Here is a 27,047-nt window from a genome sequence, read left to right as displayed (position 1 = left end):
TTCCTGGGAGTAGAGTGGGACTCAATTACGATGCGGGCACATTTGTCTCCTGCTCGTATTAATACTATTTTGAACACAATGAAGAGTATTAGGCTAGGCCAGGCTATCACTGTCAAACAGTTTCAAAGAGTTTTGGGACTTATGGCTGCAGCTTCCACGGTAATTCCCTTTGGTCTGCTCCATATGAGGGCCTTGCAGTGGTGGCTCAGGAACAAGGGGTTTTCTCCTCTGGGAAACCCTTTTCGCACAATCAGAGTTACGAGCAGATGCCTTCGTTCTCTGGTTATGTGGAAGAAACCATGGTTCCTGTCTCAGGGCCCGGTGTTGGGGGCACCATGTCAGAGAAAAACTCTGACTACGGATGCGTCCCTCACGGGCTGGGGTGCGGTTATGGAGGGCCGTTACACCCGAGGTACTTGGAAGGACCATCATCTCTCATGGCATATTAATCGCTTGGAGATGTTGGCTGTGTTTTTTGCCCTGAGGCACTTCCTTGTAGACCTCAGAGGCCATCATGTTCTTGTTAGGACAGACAATATGTCGGTGGTCTCTTATATCAACCGCCAAGGAGGTTTGAGATCTCGCCCTCTTTGTAGACTGGCGCATCAAATTCTTCTTTGGTCCCAGGACAAATTTCTCTCTGTCAGATCCATTTATATTCCTGGGGTTGAGAATAGGGGAGCAGACATTATGTCGAGGCAGGGGCTGAGGCCCGGGGAATGGCGGCTCCACCCTGAAGTGGTTGAGCTTATATGGAGGGAGTTTGGCCGGGCGGAGGTTGACCTGTTCGCCTCTCATGAGAACTCTCATTGCCCGCTCTGGTATTCTCTCTCACATCCAGCTCCTTTAGGCTTGGATGCCATGGTACAGTTGTGGCCGAGGTCACGTCTGTACGCTTTTCCCCCGATCGCTCTGCTCCCTGGGGTTCTAGAAAGGGTCAGGAGGTACGGAGTGAGACTACTCCTTGTAGCTCCGTACTGGCCGGCCCGAATTTGGTTTTCAGACCTTATTAGTCTCCTGGAGAGTCCTCCATGGAAAATTCCTATTAGGAGAGATCTTCTGTCTCAGGCTGATGGTACACTATTTCATCCCCGACCAGAGTTATGGAGACTATGGGTCTGGCCCCTGAGGGGGTCCCACCCATAATTAGGTTGCCCTTTCCACCGAGGTGGTCAGGACATCCATACTAGAACCCCACTCTACTGGGAACTAAACAATTAAGTTAGGGAGGGCATCGAACCCAGTGTATTACTGCCCACTGGCTTCAGTTCTGGTGTTCCATCCCGCTCTCTAACGGGATCTCCTGTTCATGCTTAGGGCCTCTGTGGCGGCCTTCAGTGCCCTCCGCAAGCCTTTAAGGGTGTTCTTGAAGGGACGTTCCCACTGAAACTCCATGTTCCTGTAGATTGGAGAATGGATCCTTTTCATCCAGCCTATTGGCTTCAGGCTGATGGGGTATCCCTGGCACCCATCAGGTCCTGTGGATGAAGTATACGATTATATATTTGAGAATATATAAGTATATATAGGAGAATCTATTGAGTCTGCTTCCTGCTCGTCCTACTCCCTGGAAGAGTGGTGGTGCTGCCCCCTCTTACTTGCGAGTGTGGGAGCCACTCTACATTATTGTTGCCCCGGTACCGAGGTGCCGGTAGGCGATATCATGATTCTTCAGGTATTCCATCCTCCATCGCATGTGTCGGGTGGTCAAGGCTAGCCTTGGAGGTTCCTATGCTAGGCCTCGGGCTGGGAGGAGTTAATCCATCTAGTAATGTATCAAGGGTAGGAGATATTCCCCTCTATCAAGTAGACAGTGGGTTATCTGCAGAAACCACTTATAATTGAAATATAAGGTGCGCTTTTGCCTTCACCTTTTATCTTATACTTTCTACTGTCCGGGGTTTTTTCCTTTCCGCGAGGTCAGTTGAGCCTCCGGCTCCTCACCTCCCCTTCTTACACCAAATCTTACGGCAAACTAGTTTGGATCTACCCTCTACTCATTTTATTGTCATTGAGTGTACCAGATCTTTGTACCAGGGCATTTTTCTCTCAGTGTGGCGGCGTGGGTATTTGTTCCCCAAAGTATCGAGTATCGATGCAGCGGGAGTTCCCTTTACGAAAGGGAACGTCTCGGGTTACGTATGTAACCCTCGTTCCCTGAGTAGGGAACGAGACGCTGCATCCCTCGGCCACACTTTTCGCGCCCCTGGGAACGACTTGCTTTGACCAATTAGAAGCTAACATTTCCTGGTTCCTGTGACCGTTTTATAGCTTCCGGATCACCGTCACATGCGACGTCACGGCTGACGTAATGACGTTGCACCAATCCAGATTGGAATAGTTGTATAGTAGACTTCAGACGCTTCATGCCGAAGGCATTCCCCAAAGTATCGAGTATCGATGCAGCGTCTCGTTCCCTACTCAGGGAACGAGGGTTACATACGTAACCCGAGACGTTATTTTGGGTTTAAACGAGTAAACCAGTCCTATATGTTCAAATAAGTATTAATTGTTGTTAATAAGAGTAAGTCATTTGTATTTGAGGTAACTGTTTTTTTGGGTATGACTATTTTAAGTCTCTGAAGTACTGAGTTTGGATCAGTTAAAGGGTTGCACTATTTAAATGTGGTAACTGTATTTTTGGTTTCCCTGAACCAGTTAAGATTCCATCACTGTGTTAAGCCAATTATTCAGTAGTTTCATATTCCTGTCATTTGTTTATTTTTCTCTGTTTTTGTTTATTTTTGTTTGTTTGTTTTGTTTTGGGATTATTCAATAAACCTCAGGGTTTATTATAACTTTCTTATGCTCAACCTGTATTTTTTATTCTCAAACCCCTGAGAATATGTTTATTAATTGGAGGCACCGCGCTATAGAACAAATTATTATTGTAGTATACTTGTAGCTAACTGTTCATTCTTCAGGAGAAGGACCAGAGATTACCCTTTACTACTGCTGGGATAGCAGGGCTCCTTTAATATTATTATACGAGTGTAACCGGCTGGGGAGGGTAACAATTGACACAGGACTCGACGCGATTCATTCTCCATTCATCTCTGAAAGTCTTCACAAAGCTAAGCTAAGTCCTTTTTAATATTCATTGCTAAAAGCTATCAGGGTATTGGCAACATGCTTGTTGCTAATGCTATACGTGTGGCTTGGGCTTATATAACTTAGTCGTTTTCATTCAAATGCTCTTGCTAGGCTTATGCGATCATATTGAGTAGCATCTGCCTGTAAAACCGGAGGCTGCATTTTCAGGACCCCAGTTCTAGGACCGCATTTCTAGGACCCTAGGTTTTTAGTGACAACGCCACCTACCGAATTAGAGGACCAGCGAAGATGGATGACAATCAGAGTGTGAGTATCAAATGCAAATCAATTTTTATTTGTTTAACTTTAAAAACAATTGTGATGCATTTCATTGGAAAGTTAACGTAGCCAACGTGATGGTGATTTGCTAAATAGTCTTGAATGCATAGCCATCATATATTAGCCTCTAATGCTGTAAAATGAATTGTTAGCACATTCATTCAACAGAACTGTTGCATGATAAGCCTGTGTTGACTTATTGACAGCACAATAAACTGTAGCATGTTCGTTCGGAAAGCTTGTTAATTACTCATTGTTTTTCCATTTTAATTCAGTTAAATAATCGTAATGTTTTCACTGTCACATGCTCACAGTCAGTCTGTTTAACGTTACCCGCAATATATGTTATGAGAACGTCTCTTCATTTTGACATGGTTTATAATGTTGGTTGAGACATATGACATATTAACAGTCAGACATAACAGAGAGGCCATAATTACTGACTGTTAAAGGACAAGTTCGGTATTTTACACTTAAAGCCCTGTTTACAGATCGTATCTGATGAAATAGAACGGTTAAGATTAAAATTTGGACACATGCTCCTGTCCCGAGAATTTTAGGTTTATTTCGCTTCCCCCCCCACCCCCACAATGGTTGTCTAGGTGCACTGGAACATTCCTTCATAAAACACATTAAACTTTTGTTTACAAAGACGTGAAACTCACCGAGTGGTCAGGGGTGTTCACTGGTATGCTCACTCAAAAATCGCTGAAAAAGATGCATTCCAACGGGTGTTTTACCATTAGTTGTAAAACTGTGGACCTATTTTTCCAAACGTCTCACACCCGTAGATTCTTCCGTTGAGAGCTTGAATAATAGACACTCCAGCCCAGTTGGTGGCGATAATGCACCTTTGCCAATTACAAGCAAACCACTGGCATTTCACTGAATACACAGAAGAAGCAGAAGAAGAAGCGGCGGAGTAATACCGTACCTCACACAGCTCTTTCAATACAAGTCAATGGAGTTGGACAAAAACTACGATAAAACCTGTTGGAAAGCATCTTTTGCAGCGATTTTTGAGTGAGCATATCAGTGAACACCCCTGACCACTCGGTGAGTTTCACGTCTTTGTAAACGAAAGTTTAATGTGTTTTAGGAAGGAATGTTCCAGTGCCCATAGGCTGCCATTGTGGGGGTGGGGGGGAAAGCGAAATAAACCTAAAATTCTCGGGACAGGAGCATGTGTCCAAATTTTAATCTTAACCGTTCTATTTCATCAGATACAATCTGTAAACAGGGCTTTAAGTGTAAAATACCGAACTTGTCCTTTAAAATACCACGTGTTAGATTGTGTCATTTACTGTGTACTGTACTCTATATGAAGGGCTTTCAAGGACACAGCTCAGGGTAGGCAATAGTATGACAAAAGATAAATAAATAAATTGGTTAAGTACTAGGCTTAGGCCTAATTTATGTCTATTTATTTATATGAAATTAACTTAAAAATGTATTTCAAGAAACACATAACATATGTATAATATGTTATTTCTATTCATATTTCTTGCATCTCTCTCTATTTTTTTTTCTCAGTTCAGATGGGCTTTATTGACATGAGTGTTTCTAGAACCTTTGTTCCCACAACATCAAAATATTTTTTTTCCAAATCTTTGAACAGTATGCATAGTATGAACAGTAATAATAGTATTATGAACATTAATTGGTATGAAGATTGATATAATTATTTTTGTATCGTATATGTGTGTGCAATCTGTGGTAACTAAGATCTTTTAAATATGAAATTTAAAATTAGAGAGTAGAACATGTTCAACTAAATGTTCCTTATTTAATTCACTTCTCTTTCTCTCTCTTAGGAGTCAGTGATGATGTTGTCCATGAAGTTCTGTCTATGTGGTTCACGTCATGAACACATTTGTTTTTATGTGTGTTTAAGTTCAGTTGTTATATATTATTTTGTAAAATATACACAATCTTAAATCTACCCCCAGAGTCATCCTTGTCTTCCCTCTGTACTTGAAAATGTGGTCGATCTAGTGACTGAAAAGACTATAACATGATTCCTTGTTTATTTTACTTGAGTTATTATATTATGCTACTTAGACCCAATCATTTCTCAACATTCCTAGGAACTTTATTGCAATTTTAATTGCAATAAAGAAAGTAGTATTTGGGTGTAATAAAACTTTAAAAAAACGAATGTAGTTAAAACTGGGTGGAATACTGCCTTGGTGGCACTTCTTTCGGTCCTCCAAAACTAGGGTCCTGGAAATGCGTTCCTGGGACTGCGGTTCTCCGACTCGGTAGGTGGCGCTGTCACAAAAAACTAGGGTCCTAGAAATGCGGTCCTAGAACTGGGGTCCTGAAAATGCGGCTTCCAGGACTGCAGTTGGATCATATTGGCTAACGTTATGTGCGTTACCATGTGATGTCATTGGCAACTGATCGCGTTGCACACGCTGTGCTTTTAGTACTATGCAGCACAAATTCAAACAGCTTGCTTGATAGGATTAACAATTCATGATGCAAACGGAATAATTCTGCTGTGGCACAGCTTTAAAAAAGACATAGTAAACAGTCACTATTCAGATGAGTCACTTCAGCGTTATTGGACACGCTTGGTCTATCTAGTTCTTGGAAACATGGCGTTCTTAAAGCTATAGTGTATTGTATACCGAGCTTTCATTTTAATGCATTGTTTTTTTTAAGGGCTTGCATTTTTAGCTGTGTATAATATATATATATATATATATATATATATATATATATATATATATATATATATATATACCGTATTTTCCGGACTATAAGTCGCACTTTTTTTCATAGTTTGGCTGGTCCTGCGACTTATAGTCAGGTGCGACTTATATATCAAAATTAATTCAGACTGAGATGAACCAAGAGAAAACATTACCGTCTACAGCCGCGAGAGGGCGCTCTAGTTGGCGGAGTTGTTCAGAAGCGACACCAAGGATGAAGAAAATTATGTGGAATGAGATCGCGGGAGCTTGTGAACTTGTTTACTGGTAACTTGCTTGTTATGGCGCTTTTCCACTACACAGTACCAGCTCGCCTCGGCTCTGTTTGGTTTTCCACTGTGTAAAAGTTGTACCTGTACCTGTACCTGCTTCCAGGTACTTTTTTTCATACCACCTCCGGCGAGATTCTAAGCGGGCTGAGGCGAGCCGAGGCGAGTCGAGTCGAGTTGAGCTGGTACTGGTAATGGAAAAGCGCCAATAGACTCGCTGTCTTATGTTAATTTAGCCTATTCAGCCTCCCAGGTATATGTTCTTTATGCTATTATGTAGCTGAATAACTGTTAATGTGTTGCGTTAACATACCGGACACCTACTCAGCCTGTTGTTCTGTCTGTGTGCTACTGTGTAATTGAATAACTTGCCTTTCCAGATTAAATGTCTGTTCTTGGTCTTGGATTTTCTGAAAAAAAATTCTAAATAAATGCGACTTATAGTCCAGTGCGACTTATATATGTTTTTTTCCTCTTCATGACGCATTTTTTTGACTGATGCGACTTATACTCCGGAGCGACTTATAGTCCGGAAAATACGGTATATATATAATTGAAACACTGCTTGTTCTAAAGGCTACCTAGTGGCTATTGAAAACTGCTTGCTTCAAAAGCTGTTAGTTGCTGTCGGTAACATGGTTGTTTTACTTTTAAGGTTATTTAGTCCAGTCGTTATTTGGAACATGGCTGTGTTTAAGGCTTATACCTGGTGTCATTGTCACATGCTGTGCTAAGCTTATCAGGCATCAGCAATATGCAGTCATTTCAGCAACATTGCTATCAGCTCAACATATGACGCTAACATCAGGATGTAACCATTCTATCAGCCTCAGTCGTGGTGGGGGTAGTGTGTAAAAAAATAAAAAATAAATAAACATTAAAAATGTATTAATGACATGTGTTGCTAATTCTGTGTGAACCGGAAGTCTCCACCAGGATTACTTCAGTATTGTGTGCTTCAGTACTTATTTCCAATGAAAAAGATAATTGAAAAGGAAATCTACATCTCTCATCTCTACAGGCGTCACTCAAAGAAACTGGAACTGGACTGTGAATATACAACAAGCAAGCAGCTGATTCATTTTGATATCTCAATTTTCACTTCAATTCAGGTGGTATGTCATTCATTGCACAATGCATGTTTACTGCTAAGCATTTCGGGTATTGACAACATGCTTGTTCCTGTGGCTTATGTGGGTATTGGCAACATACTCGTTTAGGTCATCTAGTCCAAAGTAGTTGAAGTTGAAGGTTGAAGTCCAAAGTAGTCGATTGCAGAGTTCACACGCATAGGTTTAATACCTATGATCACGCGCGTGAACTCGGCAATCGACTACTTTGGACTTCAACCGAAAAACAGGATGTAAACAAAGGTATTTGCGCTGGCTTAAATAACATCATTTTTATACACATCTTTCACATCTACTGCAGTCAGACTCACTCGTGTTCACTCAGAAGGAATCACTCACATTTTCTGTGCACTTGTAATGACACATCAAGGATGTTAAGAGGCTAAAAGCAGGTTTAGTACTTGCCCCATTGAAGTCAACAGGGTGCAAATTTTAAAAATAGAATAACTCGGTGTAGGCAACACCGATTTTTGTCGTTGTTCTCTGTATTGACAGCACTCCAAATTTACAAAAAAATGAGCTCAATGTTAAAATTGACCGGAGTTCTCCTTTAAGGCTTTCCGGTATTGTTGGTAACATGCTGTTGCTCAAGCTTTTGAGGTATTGACAACATGCTTGTTGCCTTGGCTCACTCAGGTAACTAAAAAAGCATCCAGATTGCGCTGTCAGTTGGGTTTGGGGGATATTGGCATATGGTTTGGTTTTGCTAGGCTGCAGGGAGTTCTCGCCCAGAACGGAACCATACCGCCAATCCAAATGCTAATTGTCAATCGTATTTGATGGTAGTGGTCCCGACAAAATTCGAATTGCGAGATATTAAGTCAGAATTGCGGGATGTAAACCCACAATTGCGAAAAATAAAGTCAGAATTGCGAGATAAAAAGTCGCAATTAAGACCAAAACACAGGTAAGACAAAAACATGTTTCGGAAGGAGGATTGATGATGTATTGAGTCTGATGATGTATTTAGTCTATTTTGAAGTAAAATAAAAATAAAAATAGTACATTTAATGACAAACATGACCAGACTGCAACAGTGTGGTGGTAGTTGAAGGCACAAGATGGAGATCCGGGTTAAACACAAACTTTACTTGATGAGTTCAGGCAGGACATACACAACCACATCTAACATTAAAGTCCAACTGAAATCAAAATTGACCCTATTTACTTTGTTAGCGCATATTACTAGTCTTGTGGTGAAAAATTAATCCGTGCAAGTTAATACACAGAAAAATTTTTTTTGCCGTCATAATCTTTAATCAAAGTCTGAAAAGTTACTTCCGGTCTGGAATGGCGTTCCTTCTCTGATGATGTAGGTTTGACGGCTTGGGTTGGGAAACGCTTAACCACTCCCCTCAAACCATTATTCTGCTATGAGCAGAGATGGAGAGGAGGAGCGCTGAAGTAAAACCCTGCCCTCTGTTCAATATTCCTTTTCACTGGGAAATACGTCACAACACTGGAGAAAAGTCGTTTGCAACTTCCGGTTCACGCAGACTTTAACGAGAACCAACAAGGGACTGAACAGAACAGGGAGTATAAATACACAGGAGGAAATGAGGACACTAACTAGGCACAGGTGGAGAAAGGTAAACTAATCAGGGACTAATGAGAACAGGTGCAGACTAGACAGAACAGGTTAGGGTTAGGGACACCCTGAAATGCCAGCTCAAACCATCACATATTTCAATGCTAGTTACTGCTGGCAAAACATACACAATTACTTAAGAGTTGTTCTTGTTTACTTCTTTATTTTTGGATTGTGCAAACATAGACCAAAGTAATTCACATTTTTCTGCCCAAAGACGTTTAAAAGTCAGCATGGGTGAGATTCACTTATGTGCTAACAAAAAGATAATGACGAATGGCTTGGTAGTGTATTTAAGTAAAATTGAAATCTTTATACAAACATAATTTCAAACACATTAACACACTCAATGCATTTACTTAAAGTACTTATAAGTAGCAGCAAGTACACACTTTTAATAGATAACACAGGATCTCAAAGCAAGCACCTGAGAGACATCAGCAACATCATACAGTAAGTAGTTCTCTGCTGTTCACCTGTTGGTTCTCGTGACATCTGTCACACTTGAACAAAGATGCATCGTTGTGCCATTGTCCCGCTTTATTACTCTGTAATCATCAGACTAGTAATAGTCAAATAAACAGTTAGAGCTCCAGGCTTCCTGATCCAACAAAGCAAACACTCAGAGCAAATAATTACTGCTGGACTGTGCAAAACGTCAAAACAGCTCCATAGAAATAAATGTTCTAAAACACACAACAGAGATGCCTATCATCAGAAACACTTCTGTGAAATGCACATTAAAGTGAACATTCAAAATGTGAACATTCAAAACATTCTTACTTTTTTTTTTTTTTTTTTTTTTTAAATACCCAAAAGTGAGATCAAATTAGAGTAAAAGGTAAGACTTTACAATAAGGTCTCATTAGTTAATGCATTAGCTAAAATAAACTATCAATTAGCTTTTTTTTTTTTTTTTTTTGCATCATTTATTAATATTTTGTTAATGTTAGTTAATACAATTTTTTTTGTGTGTATTAACTTATGTTAACTTGATTTTAAAAATGTATTAGTAAATGTTGAAATTTACATTATTAATAAATATTAATTCACGTTAGTTCATGTTAACTAACGTAGTTAACTTACAAATGAAACCTTATTGTAAAGTGTTACCGAGAGAGCGAGCTGTTCCTGAAAAGATAAAAACATAACACAAAACAGCATTCTTAGAGACGCATTACAAATGTCAAACTGTAAATTGTTTAAACATGGAACAAAAATAAATATACATCAATTTTGTTCAAAAGTACTTGAAGCCGTTTATGCATGCAAAAATCATGTTTGCTTTCAAACCCGAATCATTTGATGCTCAAACAAACAGTGTTTCAGTGGAGCTCGAGTGTTTCAGAGAACTGCACCCACAGATCGCTTGCCATCATCTCTCTGCATTAGATTGGATAGGAAATATTATTTTAACACTGAAAATATTTTCTTCCCCTCTGTCATCATTGTGAGCAGTCTTGAGTTGAACGCAGTCTCACTGTGTTTCGGAGACATGTCATTATTTTCACCTGTGTCTGCGCGTCCATTCGAGCAGTGAGCTGAAAAATAACCTCTTGGCTCACAGGGTGAAAATATCAATTCCACTGAAGGTTCATGTGCGCTTACGCAAGACACAATGTCATTTTCAAAAAGTGTGTGTAATTCACTGAGGTTATTATGTCCATTCAATCCTTCCACCCATAAGCCTCTCAGGTCGAAACATGCTGTTCTTCTGGTCTGGTGGTCGTGACACAGGATTCTCCCAGAAAACAACTTCCCACACTGATCTACACAGCCTGGTCAGAGATCCTGGAGATGTTGTCGAAGTTGTGGACTTGCGTAGACAGGGATTTGCGGCTGTCTGTACTGGTTCTCGCTCTGATTCTCTCCTTCGGTGTCTCGTCTCCACCGGAGCAATGACAGATGAACGCCGCTTTAAACTCCTCTCGAAATTTACCTGCGAGAAAACAGGATCTGATTTAAATAAGGTTCCGTTTGTTAACTCGAACTAACATTGATACATTATTCTAAAGCATTTATCTAATGTTAATTACAGCATGTACTAGTATCTGTTGATATTATTTATGGACCTCAGCTGACATGAACTAACAATGATAAATTAAAATTAAATTTAATTAAAATTAAAAAGGGGATATATGTAAAAATATATTAATCACTTTTTTATTGCCATCGTGTGAACAGCTTGTAAAGAAAATAAAAAAAACGAGGCCTTCCCCGACTTCCTAGGTTGTCTATGAAAGGCTGTAGGCTAATTTTTCACATTGCCAGATCTATATAGTCTATAGTCTCAAATATACTTTATATTCAAACTATCATAACTGTTAATCACCTCATCTGTGGATATGATAGAGCTGCTGTATCTCTATGATCAGAGGATTTATGAACTGATGTTTCCTCACCGCTGTCAGTTTTGTTGTGTGTTTATGTTGTTATCGAGAGGAAAGCGGAGCACATATTTACATATTCATCTAAACGTCACTTTCAGCAGCGTCTGGATGTTTTATCGCTGAAAAGGTATTTCCAACTTCTTTTTACTTCTAAGCGGAGAATTAAAGTTCTGATTAGCTATATCGGGCCTTGAATCACATTCAGGGTTTGTTAACTTATGTGTGCATGAGTGATGACAAGCTGTTGCACCATAAATATACAATTTTTGCACTTTTTTTTCTGGCAGTGTATTTTATATTCTGCTTTTTAAAAACATCAAATGCTCTTTTTAGACCTTTCAAAATCCAAAATAAAAATGTTGGTCCCAAGGTGACTGGTGGAATTAAACAGATTAATTTATTTTCAGTTGGTGACCAGGTAATGATGCACTCAGTTATCATAGCACCACAAAGAGAATATTGCAATGCTGCTGAAGAAATAATTAGTGTGCTCGTTATGAATGAAAAGCTACAGGATGTTTCCGGAGGGCGAACAGCATCTCAAAGCTTTGAAGTCTTGTGTGTGTTTGCAGGCAGTGAAGGGAATGACAGGTGTAATGCCTGAATGTGACCAGCAGAGGGAGGAAACGCATACAGCGCAGTGCTTCTGAACTCGGGTCATCTACACTGAATATCTCTGATGTGACACTTCAGCTCTCTGGCTGCTAACAAGATGAGGATTTGCATCTGGTGTGTAAAGAAGGAAGACACTCATAATATGCAGTGCAGTGACGTTGAGTCTCCAGAACCAGACGTGGAGACCTCTGATGTAGCTGAACGTGTTAAAGGGGACATATCATGCTAAATCCACTTTTTTATCCCTTAAATGCATTTTGTTGTATATTTGGAGTGTTTAGAAGTACAGAAAAGTTGAAATTATTCTCTTCAGGTGCTTCGTTGATATCTTTATATTCTGTTTTGGTCATATTTTGCAACCTGTTCCAATTTTTCTGTTATCTATGACGTTTTTTGAACAATTACGTCACAGTATTTGCAGCGGAACTGCTAAATAAGGACATCGACTCCCGGCCCAACACTTCGAGCAATCCGCCATTTTTATTTCTCGCTGTGATTTTGTAGTCTAAGCTCAAGGATGCAGAAGTTACGAGAGGGTAAGTCAAAATGTTCGGTTGATGGATGTAGTAACCCACACGCTTCATTACACCGTCTCCCAGCATCAGAACCTCTTCGAAGTGCCTGGTTGAGTTTTATTTTTAACAGAAATGTACCCATAAAGTCATTTTTTTGTGCGCGAACGCAAAGCACTTCAAGGATAACTAATGTTACTTCAGCAACAACAGGGTTTATCTAGCGGCACAGAAACTTTTGGACATCCAAGATTTGTGTCAACACAGAAAACATTTCATCATTGGATAGTTTTTTTCATTTATTAAAGTGTTGTTTTATGTCAGCTTAATGCCCGGAACGCTTTTCAGAATTGATAAGGCAACTTATTTAGCACAATTCACACGGTAATTCAGGAAAAAAATATCTCCGAATGCTCCACATGAAACTTTGGTCTTCCGACCTTTTACCACCGTGTCGATTTATTTTGATTAATATGTGCGAGGGAGAGAGAGCAAGATAATAATCATTGATGTATTCACTCTTGTTTACACTTTCGCCTGGCTCGGAAGAGAGAGAGAGTGCGCGCGCGACCGGGTCTCTCTCTCTCTCTCTCTGTCACAAGCGCGGCAGTTCATCTACATTACTCACCGATCAAATAAGACTTTCGCGGGACCAAAAAAATCGCTTTTGCGGGCGCTAAAACAAGTTCAATGCAGGAAAATCGTATCTCTGCTATCAAACTACAAAAATGGCCGAACGGGGTGGAGTTGAACCGAGTGTCACCTCTGCAACCTGGAGAGGGGGCGGGGTATGAAGTGTCTCATTTGCATTTAAAAAGATCGCACCACCGCACCAAAACGAGTTGCTCTCAGACGCACATCAGAAAAGGGGTAGAAAAGGGGCCTGTGGAGCTATAATAATGAGGAATTCAGACCCAAGCATTGCAGTTCCGCTTTATATAGACTACAAATGTATGATTTATATGTAAAAAGGAACGATTTAAAAGCATGATATGTCTCCTTTAAAGACTCACTGCTGAGGAAATTGTAGATGATTGGATTGGCAGCACTGTTGGCGTATATCAGCCAGTGTGAGAAGGTGAACCAGGCGTAGACAGTCTCTCTGTTGTCCGTGTTCTTGAAAACGCCAAATACTCTGCGGATAACAGATAGACATAAACGTATGGAAAGCTTGTTTCCGCCACAGAATTAAAAAAGAAAAAAGGTGATTGCGACTTTTTATCTCACAATTCAGGCTTTTTTTCCTTTCATCTCGCAATTCTGACTTTTTTAATCAGAACTGCTTGATGATAGTCACAATTGTGTGTTATAAAGTCAGAATTGCATTATATAAAGTCGTAATTGCGAGTTATAAAGTCAGAATTGCGTGATATAAAGTCGCAATTGTGTGTTATAAAGTCAGAATTGCATTATATAAAGTCGCAATTGCGAGTTATATAGTCAGAATTGCGTGATATAAAGTCGCAATTGTGTGTTATAAAGTTAGTAAAGTTGTGAAAGAATTGTGAGAAAAGTCAGTCTTTTTTTCCCTTGGAATTGGACTATAATGCACAATTGTGAGTTTATTTCTCGCAATTCTAACTTTATATCTCGCAATTCTGAGAAATAAAGTCAGAATTACGAGATGTAAACTCGCAATGTGAGGTAAAAAGTCACAATTATCTTTTAAAATGTTTTATTCAGAGGCGGAAACAAACTTCCATATAAACATAATGCAACTATCAAAAACATAACATTTTGAATAAATAAAGCACATATTTTAAATACAGTGGGACTCTCCTTTAACAAACCTTACAAGAAGCAGATTTTATTTGAACAATTTATTAAATGTATTTTATTTGCAGCCTTCATTTCAGATCAACACATGCAGTCTGGAAAGCAGCTTAAACTAGTTAGGGGAAAATGCTTAGTTTAATGGACTTATCTACAAAATAAAATATTTGAACTCAACTAATTCAGCTGACTCAAAGTAGACGTGTAATAAACAAGATAGTTTGCATTATGTCATTATTGCTGAACAAACACCAACTGGTTGATCAGAACACAAAGCTGAGGTTGAGTTATGCGTCACTGGACGCTTCGTCTTTATAAAATGTTATAAAATCATTTCAAATCAATTTCTTAGCATAAATATTGCATAAATTCAAAATACAGTCAGAATCATCAGTATCGCAGAATACACCCTGTGATAAAAACCCTTCTACTTCTCTGTCTCTGTTGGTTATCGTCTTTAAGTTGTGGTTTTCATTTTTATTCTGCTGAGATTCTCTTGAGCATTTCTTTTTCTTTTCGGATTAAAAGATTATTTATATTGAGTGACTACATGTGGCTAAAAAAGATTAGATTTGATTATCTGAGTGAATCGTGTTGATCTGATAACCACACAGCAAAGCCCTGGTAAACACTCAGCAAACTAATGGGTTATGATAGATAAGCGCTAATTACTTTTTCTTCAATGCAAAAATCTAGTTACAATCTATTATTGTGGGTGAAATAAAGACAGTGAGACTCGAAGAGCTATATTCATTTTTTGAATTACTGCTAAAACATTACTAGAGGAAAATTCATTACAGATTCTTGGTTTGAACAGAACTCCGACTACAAAGGTCCGCATAATTAACAGATATAATCTCAGCAGTCTGTGTCATGCCTTTAACAACGGCTCACATTACGCATAACAATGTATTATACTACCATAAGACATAAAAAAAAAAAAAAAAAAAAAAAATATATATATATATATATATATATATATATAGCTTTTTTTTACGATGACAGAATGTTTACTGTTGAGTTAACCAAATGGCAAACTTTGCAAGGCATGATACACATTATCCTACAGAGTTAAGTCAATATATATATATATATATACACACACACATACATACATACATACAAATTTGTTTTTCAAATACTTTCTAACCAAAGTGTAGAGGAGTGAATCTCACAAAAACATGCCTAGGGCAAATTTTACCCCAAAATTAAAAGGACAAAGAAAAATCATTTGCATAAAGAAAATGAAGCCAATTTTAGGATAATCCATCCATCCATCCATCCATTTTGACATTATTTTCATGACCAACAATGAACTTGATATTAAGTGTCTTTAACTACAATGTACCAACATTAAATGAATCATTTGATACAGTGCACTTATTGTGTACATACATGTTTTTCACTGTACTTATATTTAAAAGCTGTAATTGCATCTATAATTTTACTCTTGACTTTTCCTTACATCTTAACCCACCCTTAAACCCTTAAATCTACCCATACCAGCAACCCTGTCCTAACCTTACCTGTATCAGCTCAATAGCAGCACAAGTGTTTTACAATACATCAACGCAAGAAGTACTATTTTGTTGATGAAGTACATAGTAAAGACACCTAATATAAAGTGTGACCCAAACGATAAATATATTATTAGTTAAATTAGGTATTTTTAACTCATGATAGTGTGCCTTTTATATGCTGATCTAAAAATTATTGAAAAAAATGTGGATCACAGTTGAGAACAATGAGAATCACAATAAACCCTCTCAAAAAGCCATTAACTGGTATTAGAATAACATCACGATAAAAAAGAAAACTTTAATGGTCCTTAAAACAAGCTTCACTGTCATTATGTGAAATATAATGTCCTGTTTATTAACTTTGTTAGCCAGACGTGTTCTTGAGAGCCGTAGTGAGCGTCACACACAGAGACAGAGGAGGCGTAGGCTCTTACCTCTTCATGATGTTGAGGACACTGATGGGCAGGTAACAGAGCGCGAACACAAACAGCACCACCATCAGCATGCGGGCCGTCTTCCGGCGGGCTTTCACCTGTTTGATCTCCGCTGAGACGGTGCTGGTTCTCACCTTCACCGATTCTCCCGAGCCCACGGCGTGAGCTGAGCACTGCAGAGACTTCCACTTCCTCTGAAGCACCGATGAAGTCCCGGGAATCTGCCCAGGGATGGAAAATAATTCTCATTTTAACTGTAAAAATGCTACAGTAAAAACCTGTTACCCAGCCAACAGAAATATGTTCTAAGATTGTTTTTGCTAGCTTTGCAATTAAAGCCAGGTGCATACTGGCCGTGATTTGGCTGTCTTAGACGATATTTGCAAATCCTAAAAGATTCCTCTGATCCTAGGCTAAAATCTGAAGTCTTTGATCGTTGCTCCAATGACTAAATTTGACCTGAATTTCTGGCAGTCAAAAGATTTGGTTCACAGTCCTGCAGCGTGACTTCTCTTACGATGACTGTCAAATTGTCTTTGTTTTTCAAGACAAAGAAAGAAATAATGGCTTCATGACCAAAATTAATGTTAGAGATTTCTTTGTAGCCAGCATTTCAATTCCGTGTGTAACGCAGCTCACCGTCACCGAACTGTGAACGTACGTGTCATGGATGATGATGTAAAACTCTGACAACTGAGATCTTACAGTGTGACATGACTTACAGCGATGATCATGTTCGTACAGTCTGACAAGCAACAATCGTAAAGGACTATATTAAATCGTACAGAGTGTGATGATCGCTTAAGTCATGAAAACGTTATTTCTGAGTCTGAACAGTCAAAACGACCAGTTTTTACATTGAGGGAACATTTCATTTCGCAAACATTATAGAACTGTTACTTTTGATAGTTTTCTGAACATCTGAAGCATTACAGTAGATAAACATCCAGTATCAGAAAAAAATATATATATACGTTCCATGAATAATGTTTAGGGAATGTTTTTGTGCTAAAGTTTTGAGAACATTATGAAAGACCAGGGGCCTCATTTATAAAGCTTGCGTACGCACAAAACGGGGCTGAAAACATGCGTACGCCAGTTCCTGCGCAAAAGGTGGGATTTCTAAAGAAAAACTTGACGGGAAAATTTGCGCACCTGCACGCAAACTCTGACCCATGCGTACGAACGTTTTGGAGATGGAGCACTTTGGCGACACCGATGGTGAGCTGGAGTTAAATGTATTTTTGGTCACTTTTATACAGAAAATCTAAAGAAAATTAAACATATACAGAAAGATTATACAAATACAATTTCAATCACCAAGCCTGTCACTTGAAGCAAATATCCATTCCTTCTTAAATGTCCGCGACAGCGAGCGTGTTGAGCCGTTTAGTGAAACTGACGCAAATAACAGTTTAAATAAATAAAATACTTCTGATATAAACATTTATATTAAATATGCCATTCAAATTAATGGAGTTAAACACTTAAACATGAAATCATTACTGAAGTTACAACATTTTTTTAAATTCAATCATTAGAAATATTTGTTGTGGATGCGATTTTTTGAACACTTTTCCTGTGGCGTGCTTTAAAGGGGGGGTGAATTGCTGTTTCATGCATACTGAGTTTTTTACACTGTTAAAGAGTTGGATTCCCATGCTAAACATGGACAAAGTTTCAAAAGTTAAGTTGTACGTTTGAAGGAGTATTTTTGTTCCAAAAATACTCCTTCCGGTTTGTCACAAGTTTCGGAAAGTTTTTTTCGAGTATGGCTCTGTCTTACGTAAGATAGAGCGGAATTTCCTTATATGGGTCCTAAGGGCACTTCTCCGCGGCCGCGCGCGCACTCGCAGACCAGAGAGAGAGAAGAGAGCGAAAGCAGTACGTTACCTCAAAGCGCTCTGCTCGGCTTTAGGGAAGTCAATGTCACCAAAGAAGTGGGTTTTTGGTTGGCAGGGCAAGACAACCCTGCACAGATTCCCAAAGAACCCAGCGTTAAGGGAATAGTGGATGGAGTTTGTTTTTTCGAAGCATCAACGGAGGTTGTGCACGACTCTTTGTTCCATGCATTTCGACGATGATTGTTTTATAAACAAAGCCCAGATCGACTTATTTGCAGATCGTCTAATGCTTAAGGATCGAGCAGTCACGGTGAGTAAACTACTTCAAATGTCTCTCTGTGTTGTTGTTAGATCGGTTAGCACAGCTATAGCACACCGCCCACACGGCCCGCCCCCAGCCGCTCGGTTTTTTCCGGAAAGACTCGGTACAGCCAATCTTTAACTTATAAATATAATAAAACTAAAGACGTTTTGGAGATATGAAGGATGCAATACTACTCTATAGGTACTCAAGATTAACAGGAGATTGAGTGAAAATGAGCATTTCACCCCCCCTTTAATGTTTTAACCACAGAGATAATTGCTTATCATGATAATACCAGATTGTCTGAGAAAATAGTTTAGTGCAAATAATGCCCAAGGCCTATCTGTTTCCATTAAAAATATAAATCAATTAAAAATACAATTCGGCAAGTGGAAAAGATTGAGAAAAACTTTCTCTGAAATGTATTTTACACTATTTGATTTACCGTATGTAGGCTATTCAAAAACAAGGCAAGGATAGACAACTACTTGATTTGTATTAATGTACTGTTTCTTGTACCGTTTATATCATTTGCATATGATTATTCATCCACGTGATAACGTTTAAGTTATCACGTGGATGAATAATTATATGCAAATGATATGTAGATGAGGATCTGCATAGTAAAACTAGGCGTTGTAAGCTCCATATATGGTTATTTCGGGTGGAGACACATGTACGCCAAGGTTATAATCGTTAACGAAAACGAACGAAAAAACGAAAACTAGGTGGGAAAAAACATTGTCGTTAACTGAAATAAAAATAAAAACGAGTCATTACAAAAAAACTTTAACTAACTAAAACTGTAATGCGTGTTTGGCAAAACTAACTAAAATAAAATAATAGAGTAAATGTCCTTAGTTTTCGTATTTGTCAAGGTCTTTCATTTTTTTAATGCTATTTAAAACACAGCGTATTCGTTCAGCTGCATTTCCTTTCCCTGCTCTCCCTCCCTCTCTCTGTCACTCATGCGTCTCTCACATGCGCGCGCGCGCACACACACACACAGCCCCTCCCCTCCGTGCACACCGCGTTTCCATGAGAACGAGTGTTCGTTCGACGTTGAAAGCAAGTTCGCGAAAGGTTGGTATCTCTCTATCTCATGAACACCTTTACACAATCACACATTAAAAAGTGGTATAAAAATATTTTACATTCTGAATATAATTTTGTCCGTGTGTTAATGTCGACCCGTGAAGCGATTGCGCCTTCTTTAGAAAGTTAACTAGTCGCAAATTTGAGGTAAAGTGCTCTTTTTGGTTGTGGTTGTCGATGTCAAAACACTACTATATAAGCTGTGATTCAAATATAAAATAATGTTATGCCATTTTTTTACTTTTACACTGAATGTTTGCTGCTTCACTCCAGATGAGTAGGCCATTGACTGTAGGCCTATAGGGTAAATTTAGTATAGCCTAGTTAGTGAAAATTGTTGCTGTGGTATTTGTGTGAATTCTGTATAGAAGATGTGTAGATTTTTGATACGGCGTGTGGATTTTGTAAGAGGTAAAGGCATTTCAATGGGATGTGAATTTTTTTCTAAAATTGTATGATGTTTTTGTTGACTTATTATTACACAATACTTTTTCTGACCTTTTTGAATCTTGCCCCTGACAAATAACCCAAATTACAAAAAAAGACTAAAACTAACACTAAAACTAATAAAAACTAAACTAAAACTAAGCATTTTCAAAAACTAAACTAAACTAGCAAACTCATTTTAAAAACTAATTAAAACTAAACTGAATTTGAAAACAAAAAGTCAAAACGAAATAAAAATAAAAACTAATGAAAAATGCAAAACTATAATAACCCTGATGTACGCACAATCTTCCGCTGACTGGGATTTATAAAGTGAATTCTGCGCAGGTTCTGGCGTACGCACGGTTTTATAAATCTGAATATTTTTTTGCGTACGCCATTTTTGGCTTTCGGGCGCACGTACACTTTTAGTAAGGTTCCTACACACAGTTTTATAAATGAGGCCCCAGATGACCTTGAACAAGCGTTCTATTAACGTTACTGGAAGAACGTTTGTTCATAGCTACCCCATAAGGATTTATTTTTGGATTTTGGGGGGTCCCTGACAAATATATTTTAACATTAATAATGACTGTGAAAATTATAGGTCTTTAGTGATGTTTTATATTTATAACAGTAATTAATTTATTTCCTAGCGCGAGGCAGCAATAAGGGCAGCTATTAGCCGAGTGAGTTCCTACAGCGTCACAGATTGTTGTTGTGGTGCTCCCGCAGACACGCACTGTAGCTGAACGCGGCAAAACGAAACCTCACAAAGAGTGAAATCCTGAATGAAAATCCTGTAAGTGCTTCGATTATGTTTATATCTCCATAATTGCTTATAGTAAAATAATAGGAGTTCGAGTTCCTATATCAAAAGTTGCATTATACCCAGTGTAATGATTAGAAGAGTACGTCAACGTTTCTTGCTGTATGTGTATGAAGCCAAATGATCTGCCAGCTAACACAGCAAACTATGGGAGCTTGTTTCCGCCACAGAGTGAAAAATAAAAAAGTAATTGCGACTTTTTAATCTCACAATTCTGACTTTTTATCTCAGAATTAACGTTACGTGATATAAAGTCGCAATTGCAGGTTATAAAGTCATGCGTGATATAAAGTCGCAATTGCGTTGTGTGTTAAGTCAGAATTGCGTGATATAAAGTCGCAATTGCGTGTTATAAAGTCAGAATTATGAGATACAAACTCGCAATTGCGAGAAATATACTTTTTATCTCACAATTCTGACTTTTTTTTCTCAGAATTGCATGTTTATATCTCGCAATTCTGACTTTATAATACGCAATTGGGAGATATAAAGTCAGAATTGCATGAAATAAAGTCGCAATTGCGTGTTATAAAGTCAGAATTGTGAGATATAACTTTTCTGAGGTAAAAAAATAAAATAAAATAAAAAGTCTGTCTTTTTTCCCTTAGAATGGATTTTATATGAGTTTATATCTCACAATTCTGAGAAAATATATCAGAATTGCGTTATAAAGTCAGAATTGCGAGAAAAAAAGTCAGAATTCTGACTTTATAACATGCAATTGTGACTTTATTTCACGCAATTCTGACTTTATATCTCGCAATTCTGAGAAATAAAGTCAGAATTTCGAGATGTAACTCAACTGTGAGATAAAAAGTTGCAATTATCTTTTAAAATGTTTTATTCTGTGGCAGAAACGAGCTTCCATAGCAGACCTAGCAGCTAGACTAGTTATTCAAAGCTAGCTTAACAACCTACTTGTCCAGTCAGTGATTACGAAAGATAGCCAGTCCAGGACTTAATTCAAGTCTGTGAGTTGATTAAAGTGAATGTGATTTGAGCATGAATGAGTATACATGAGAGCTTGGTAAGCTATCTAGGAAGCTAATATTATGTTTCTTAATTCAGAATCCTGCATCATGGAGAGAAAAAGAGGAAAAAGAACTTGTAACTTTGTTGCTCCAGAGTTAGAGGTTTACCTGTTAGATTATAGCCACTTCTCCAGACACCACTACAATACTGGGCCTAGCCCAAACCATGAAAAACATCCCAAGACCATTATCCCACCTTCAACATTGGTCCATATAATTTTGCCTACAGTATATAATGTAGCAAGGTAGTCTTCAGAATTTTTAATAATTTAATCATTAAATTTTAGGGGACCCCCCAAGAGTCTTAAGTCATTTCGAACCCTGCATCCAACTAACACTACAACTGACCTAATCCTAACCCTTTATAAGTACATGTACTTGATTAATATTAAATGTACTTAAATGTATAATTACACTGTAACAAAGACACCTTAAAATAAAGCGTAACCCAAAACTGTAATAGATCTAACAGGACATTTCTTGTGATTTTACAGTAAAATACTGTTAAACTGTTACCACATTAAAAAAGGGAAATTGTGCAGCTCACTCCGCTTACAGAATGTACAGAAAAATGCTGTCATTTATAAACAGTTCAAAAGCTGTTGAGCTATGATGTGTTAACAAGTCAAGAATGCGTACATACCTGCTGACACCAGAGTTTATGACAGATCTGAATGTACGCCAGGACCATCAAACATAATGGAGCAAAATAAGTGACAATAAAGAAGCAGGTGTGGTACACTTTAGGGTAGATTTCATCTGTAGAAGAGAGAATCAGTTGCAGAATCAGTCAGTTACACATGGCATTCTGCAAGTAAAAGCAGAAGGGAGTTTGTACATAACGGGAGTTTTAGGCATTGATGGACATTTTATCTCAGCAGGAATGCTGTACTGGCCAATCAGCATCCATTATTTCCACTTATACTTAATTACTTCCCCTTTCTTGAACATTCTACTAATTGAATGTTGCAAGACCTTATTAAACCTTTTCAAATGGATTTCTTATGGACTTGTTTTCAATATATTTTAATGTTCCTCAATTAAACCTAATTTCATCCATTGCTTAAATGTGAAAAGGCACACTCATTCCACTTGACAAAAGCCTTCATAATGTGTTTTACAGTATGTATATGAATATATGAATTACATTAATTCAAGTCAGAGAAGAGATTTTATGTTTCATGTTCCTTTGATATAAATGGGATCCTTTGATAATCCATGGGACCTGAGGCTTTCAAACTGAAAAAAGAAGATATATATATGTGTACTTAATCTGTGGAAGGTAAAACATGAATAATTACTGAAAATGTTTGGGGAAAGTTAACAACCTCCACATATTTTCAGTGAACTTAAAAGTTCCCCATTATGCTTTCTTCAGACATTACCTTTACCTTAGTGTGTAATAGAGCTGCTGTTTGAGAATGTAAAAGGTCTGCAAAGTTTCAAAGATCAAAGTGCTCGGCAAATAAAGTTATTGTCTCCTAAAGTAAGTATCGATTCTGAACTGCCGAAACGAGTCAGCAATAACTCCAGTCTCACTTCCTGTTACAAACCTATGAAACAATGTAACACATTTGCATAATGCCAGCCTCTGGTCTTCATTGGCTGCCCGCGAACAGCATCTTTTTTGCTCCGCCCTCAAACACTGTCATGTTGTTCACGTCGAGAAGACGACATTTTCTGCACCGCGAATCCACTTTGCTGCACTTCAAAAGGATGAGACTCAGTGAGATCCGGTTAAACCGACACCGTCATTCCTGTTCGTATCACTAGCCGCGTTTCCATTACCCTTCAAATTGCGCAAATTGAAATTGCGAATTGAAAATACGCTTAATGGAAACACGCAATTTTCGCAAAAACTCCCATTTATCGCAAAAAAGTTTTTATGCTCGCATGAGGTGGTTTTACAGGCAATTCGAAAAAGAAATATTTCGCAAAACTGCAATGGAAACAGTTTTTGCGCATTTACAGGTCAGCTGACGTAGACGACGCGGTGTGTTTGGACAGAATACGAGACGGGGTTCTTAAGAATTCATATAAGACAAAATAATTACAGCAATAATGGATTCTAAACCTCAAAGAAATGCCACAATCGAGACCTCAGAGCAGATCTGAGGGAGAAACACCCAGAAACACCTCATATGTGCCGCTCACAAGTGTAATAAGGGTCGTTCCTTACCAATAATGCTTGGAAAACACTTATACATCTCCTTCCATTAATAATAATAGCTAGTGCAGTGGCTGGGATTAGTACATAAACCTCCATTTTGGAATGATTTTACTGATCACGAGAGGAAAAAATGAATGTTTTTGTTGACATTTAGAAAAAATCTCAAAAAGTATGGAAACGCCCCTACTGTGTATTAAGCGCTCAAAAGAAAAGCTGAAACTAACAGACATTTTGTTTCTGACACGCGCTGTTAGCGGTAGACCAATCACAACAGTCTGGGCCAATCTGACCAATCAGAGCAGAGAATAATACGCCGATAAAGGGGTTATGGCGACACATTTATGGTTCTGAAAACCTCATTCCCCATTCATTGTAACTGCATGTAAAACAAAACAGTATTAGAAATTTCTTCTTTTGTGTTCTATGAATGAAAGAAAGAAAGCATATGTATAAAGAAAGAAATGAGGATATGAATAAATATTATTTCCTGCGCTTGATTTTTACTTCAAATCTTTGCATAAACCATTTGAAAATAAACAAAGATCTAAGACCTAAGCTTGATTTCCACTCCAGCTTTAGCACTATCTATTTTAAATGCATATATAATCAGCAGCAAAATCAAACACATGAACTTAAGCGACATATCACAAGGGAAGGCATGGGATTTTGCAGCAATGACAGCTAGAAGAAATGTGGTATTCATAGACACACATTTCTCATTTCCAGGAAAAGAAACAACTGACTATGATTAATAACATATGATTACAAATAATAATTTAATGGAGACAGAAATCGTCTCCCCATTGTCACAGAGACGCCTGTTAGACTCTTGAGACACTGTGATTATATCTGAGAATGGGCTCGCTGAATTTCCATGTCCTGTGTGTGTGATGTGGAAGCTGGAGTTAAGAGTCTTATCACCAGATTACTCTTCCCACTTCATCACACATCTGGTGGAGAGTGATATATTCTTCATAAGCATCTCATGCTGTTTAGATTGACAGCCCAGGTTTGTAATATTTAGCAGAGCTGGGCTTTATCACTGTGATGTTTGGCAGCCCTAGGGAGAATGATATAAAGTGGTAAGAAATGACAGCCAGACACTTTAGCAAATCCGACTGAATTGATTGTGACTGGCATCTTCTCTGAGCGCAGTGATTTGCTCAAACACCTGTGGCTGAACCCAAGCCCATGGCCTGCTGCAAGACTTCACAAAGGGCCAAAAATAGCTTTGGTTGTCATTCTGTCAGCTTCACGACAGATGTTATTCTGTACGGCCTACGGAGAGCTGTTCCAAAAAAGTGACAGAGCATCAAAATATTGAGAATTATTGAGAAGGCTCTTTTAAGATACTTTTAATGTTGGCAAGATGTTTACTTCTGAGATCCACTTTTGATTTCACTTTAATCTCATATTTATAGTACTATGGAATATACAATGAGCTGAAATCAAAATTGGAATCTTTGATCTGAAAAAATATGTTTATTTTAAAATGGTGTATGCAATGATGTTAACTATAGTGATCTGATTTATATATACTGATCAACGTTATGTAAGAAGCCTCAGGGCATGCATTATAATACTTTCATAAAACTTAACTTAAAAGTTAAATCCAACATGAGCGTGCTTGTAAAAAGTTAAATAAGCGTGTCATTTCTCCATGTTTTAATATAAAAGTTGAAGAATGTGACACTTGCGAGAACGCGATGCATGCACAATTTTCTTTACCATATTTGTTTAAAATGTGGTATTGTGTAGATGTAAATAAAAGCTTAAATTAAATAATCACATAAAGCAATCATATCTCTTCACAATACTTGGATTAATCCATGCATTTAATATGGATTTATGAAATTTTGGTTACCTGCTGTTTCAATGGAGGGACAGAAACCGCTATAGTATAAATGTAGATGTTTATTTACACCAAGTGAAATTAGTCCTGTTGTTGGCAGAGGGTATTTACACTGACTCCGCCCACCACTGTCTGATTGAGCCAATCAAAATCCACTGATAACAGATGCAGTGGTGAGGAGTGTAAGGTGGATGGCGTTAGTTATTGGTGCGACCGACCCGAGTTCAAATCTGCCTTTTACCGAACTCATTCTTCTCCTTTTTCCCATCGCATATCAGCTCAGAAAGGGATTTATTTTACAAAAAAATAAGAATTATAAATTCAAATATCCTTAAAAGTATCTTAATTTGTCTTTTGAAGATTAACAAAAGTCCTATGGGTTTAGAAAAACATGAGGGTGAGTAGGCGAGAGAGGGGCACAATCTAATGCTTTTTGGCTTTCTCAGTGTGTGTAAACCTGCTTAGGGTTCAGAGTATTTATTTTTTCCAGCATTCATTTCACACATGTCTAGTACAATTATGTAGTATTGTTTCATTAATACGGTGTATACCTTTTTCTTGATTTACTCCAAAAGAATTGAAGTGAAATGTGACAACATGCCCCATAGGTGGGATTCATTATAACATAACCATATTACAACAAAAAAAAAAGAAAAAAAAAAAAGAACTTTTTTATGTAAAATAATGGCAGTTTTTAATAATTAAAAATAAACAAATATTTGAGTTTGACAACAAACACAGCTATACAGCATAGTTCAAAACATGTCAAGACGCGATTTTTTTTTCTCTATATAGTGTTGAAATGGCAACTAATAAATACACTAAGATTCATCATACTGGCATGTGTAGAAGTATTGTAGAAGTGTGTTACAACTAGCCCCGTGTTTTAATTTTAAAATTGATATGCCATTTATCTGTTTAGTAACCTGCATTTAGACCTAATTTGTTTTGTTGTGTGACAGCAAATCTTGCAATGAAATCCTGACTTGGTGATGTGAAATTCTATTTGTTCGATATTGGAAAAGTTGAAATTGATTTAATGTGATTTTCTCATTCAACAAATTGCCTGGCACCAGGGAGATTAGTGTTTGACCCAGTCCTCATCCGGTGGGCCCTCACCTCCTCACACGGGCTGCTTTCACTGCTGGATCTCTGACTCATCGGGGCCATTGTGAG

General features: G+C 38.0%; 2 protein-coding genes across 2 annotated transcripts in view; both read right to left on the bottom strand.

Moving 5' to 3' along the window:
• The window catches only part of mlip (muscular LMNA-interacting protein), a 217,067-nt gene that overhangs the window by 14,536 nt on the left and 175,484 nt on the right, over nt 1-27,047 (bottom strand). The window lies entirely within an intron of this gene.
• hcrtr2 (hypocretin (orexin) receptor 2) overlaps nt 9,999-27,047 on the bottom strand; it is a 31,847-nt gene continuing 14,798 nt past the window's right edge. Inside the window, exons 4-7 of the mRNA XM_079856352.1 lie at nt 22,493-22,608; nt 16,321-16,541; nt 13,607-13,728; nt 9,999-11,015 (exon numbers count right to left, since the gene is read on the bottom strand). Of these exons, the coding sequence (XP_079712478.1) occupies nt 10,846-11,015; nt 13,607-13,728; nt 16,321-16,541; nt 22,493-22,608 (629 nt within the window). The 3' untranslated portion in view covers nt 9,999-10,845. The remainder of the gene's footprint in view (nt 11,016-13,606; nt 13,729-16,320; nt 16,542-22,492; nt 22,609-27,047) is intronic.

This window comes from Squalius cephalus, assembly GCF_949319135.1.
Source record: "Squalius cephalus genome assembly, chromosome: 21".
In the NCBI taxonomy this organism is placed as follows: Eukaryota; Metazoa; Chordata; class Actinopteri; order Cypriniformes; family Leuciscidae; genus Squalius; species Squalius cephalus.
This window is presented reverse-complemented; position numbering and strand designations above follow the sequence as displayed.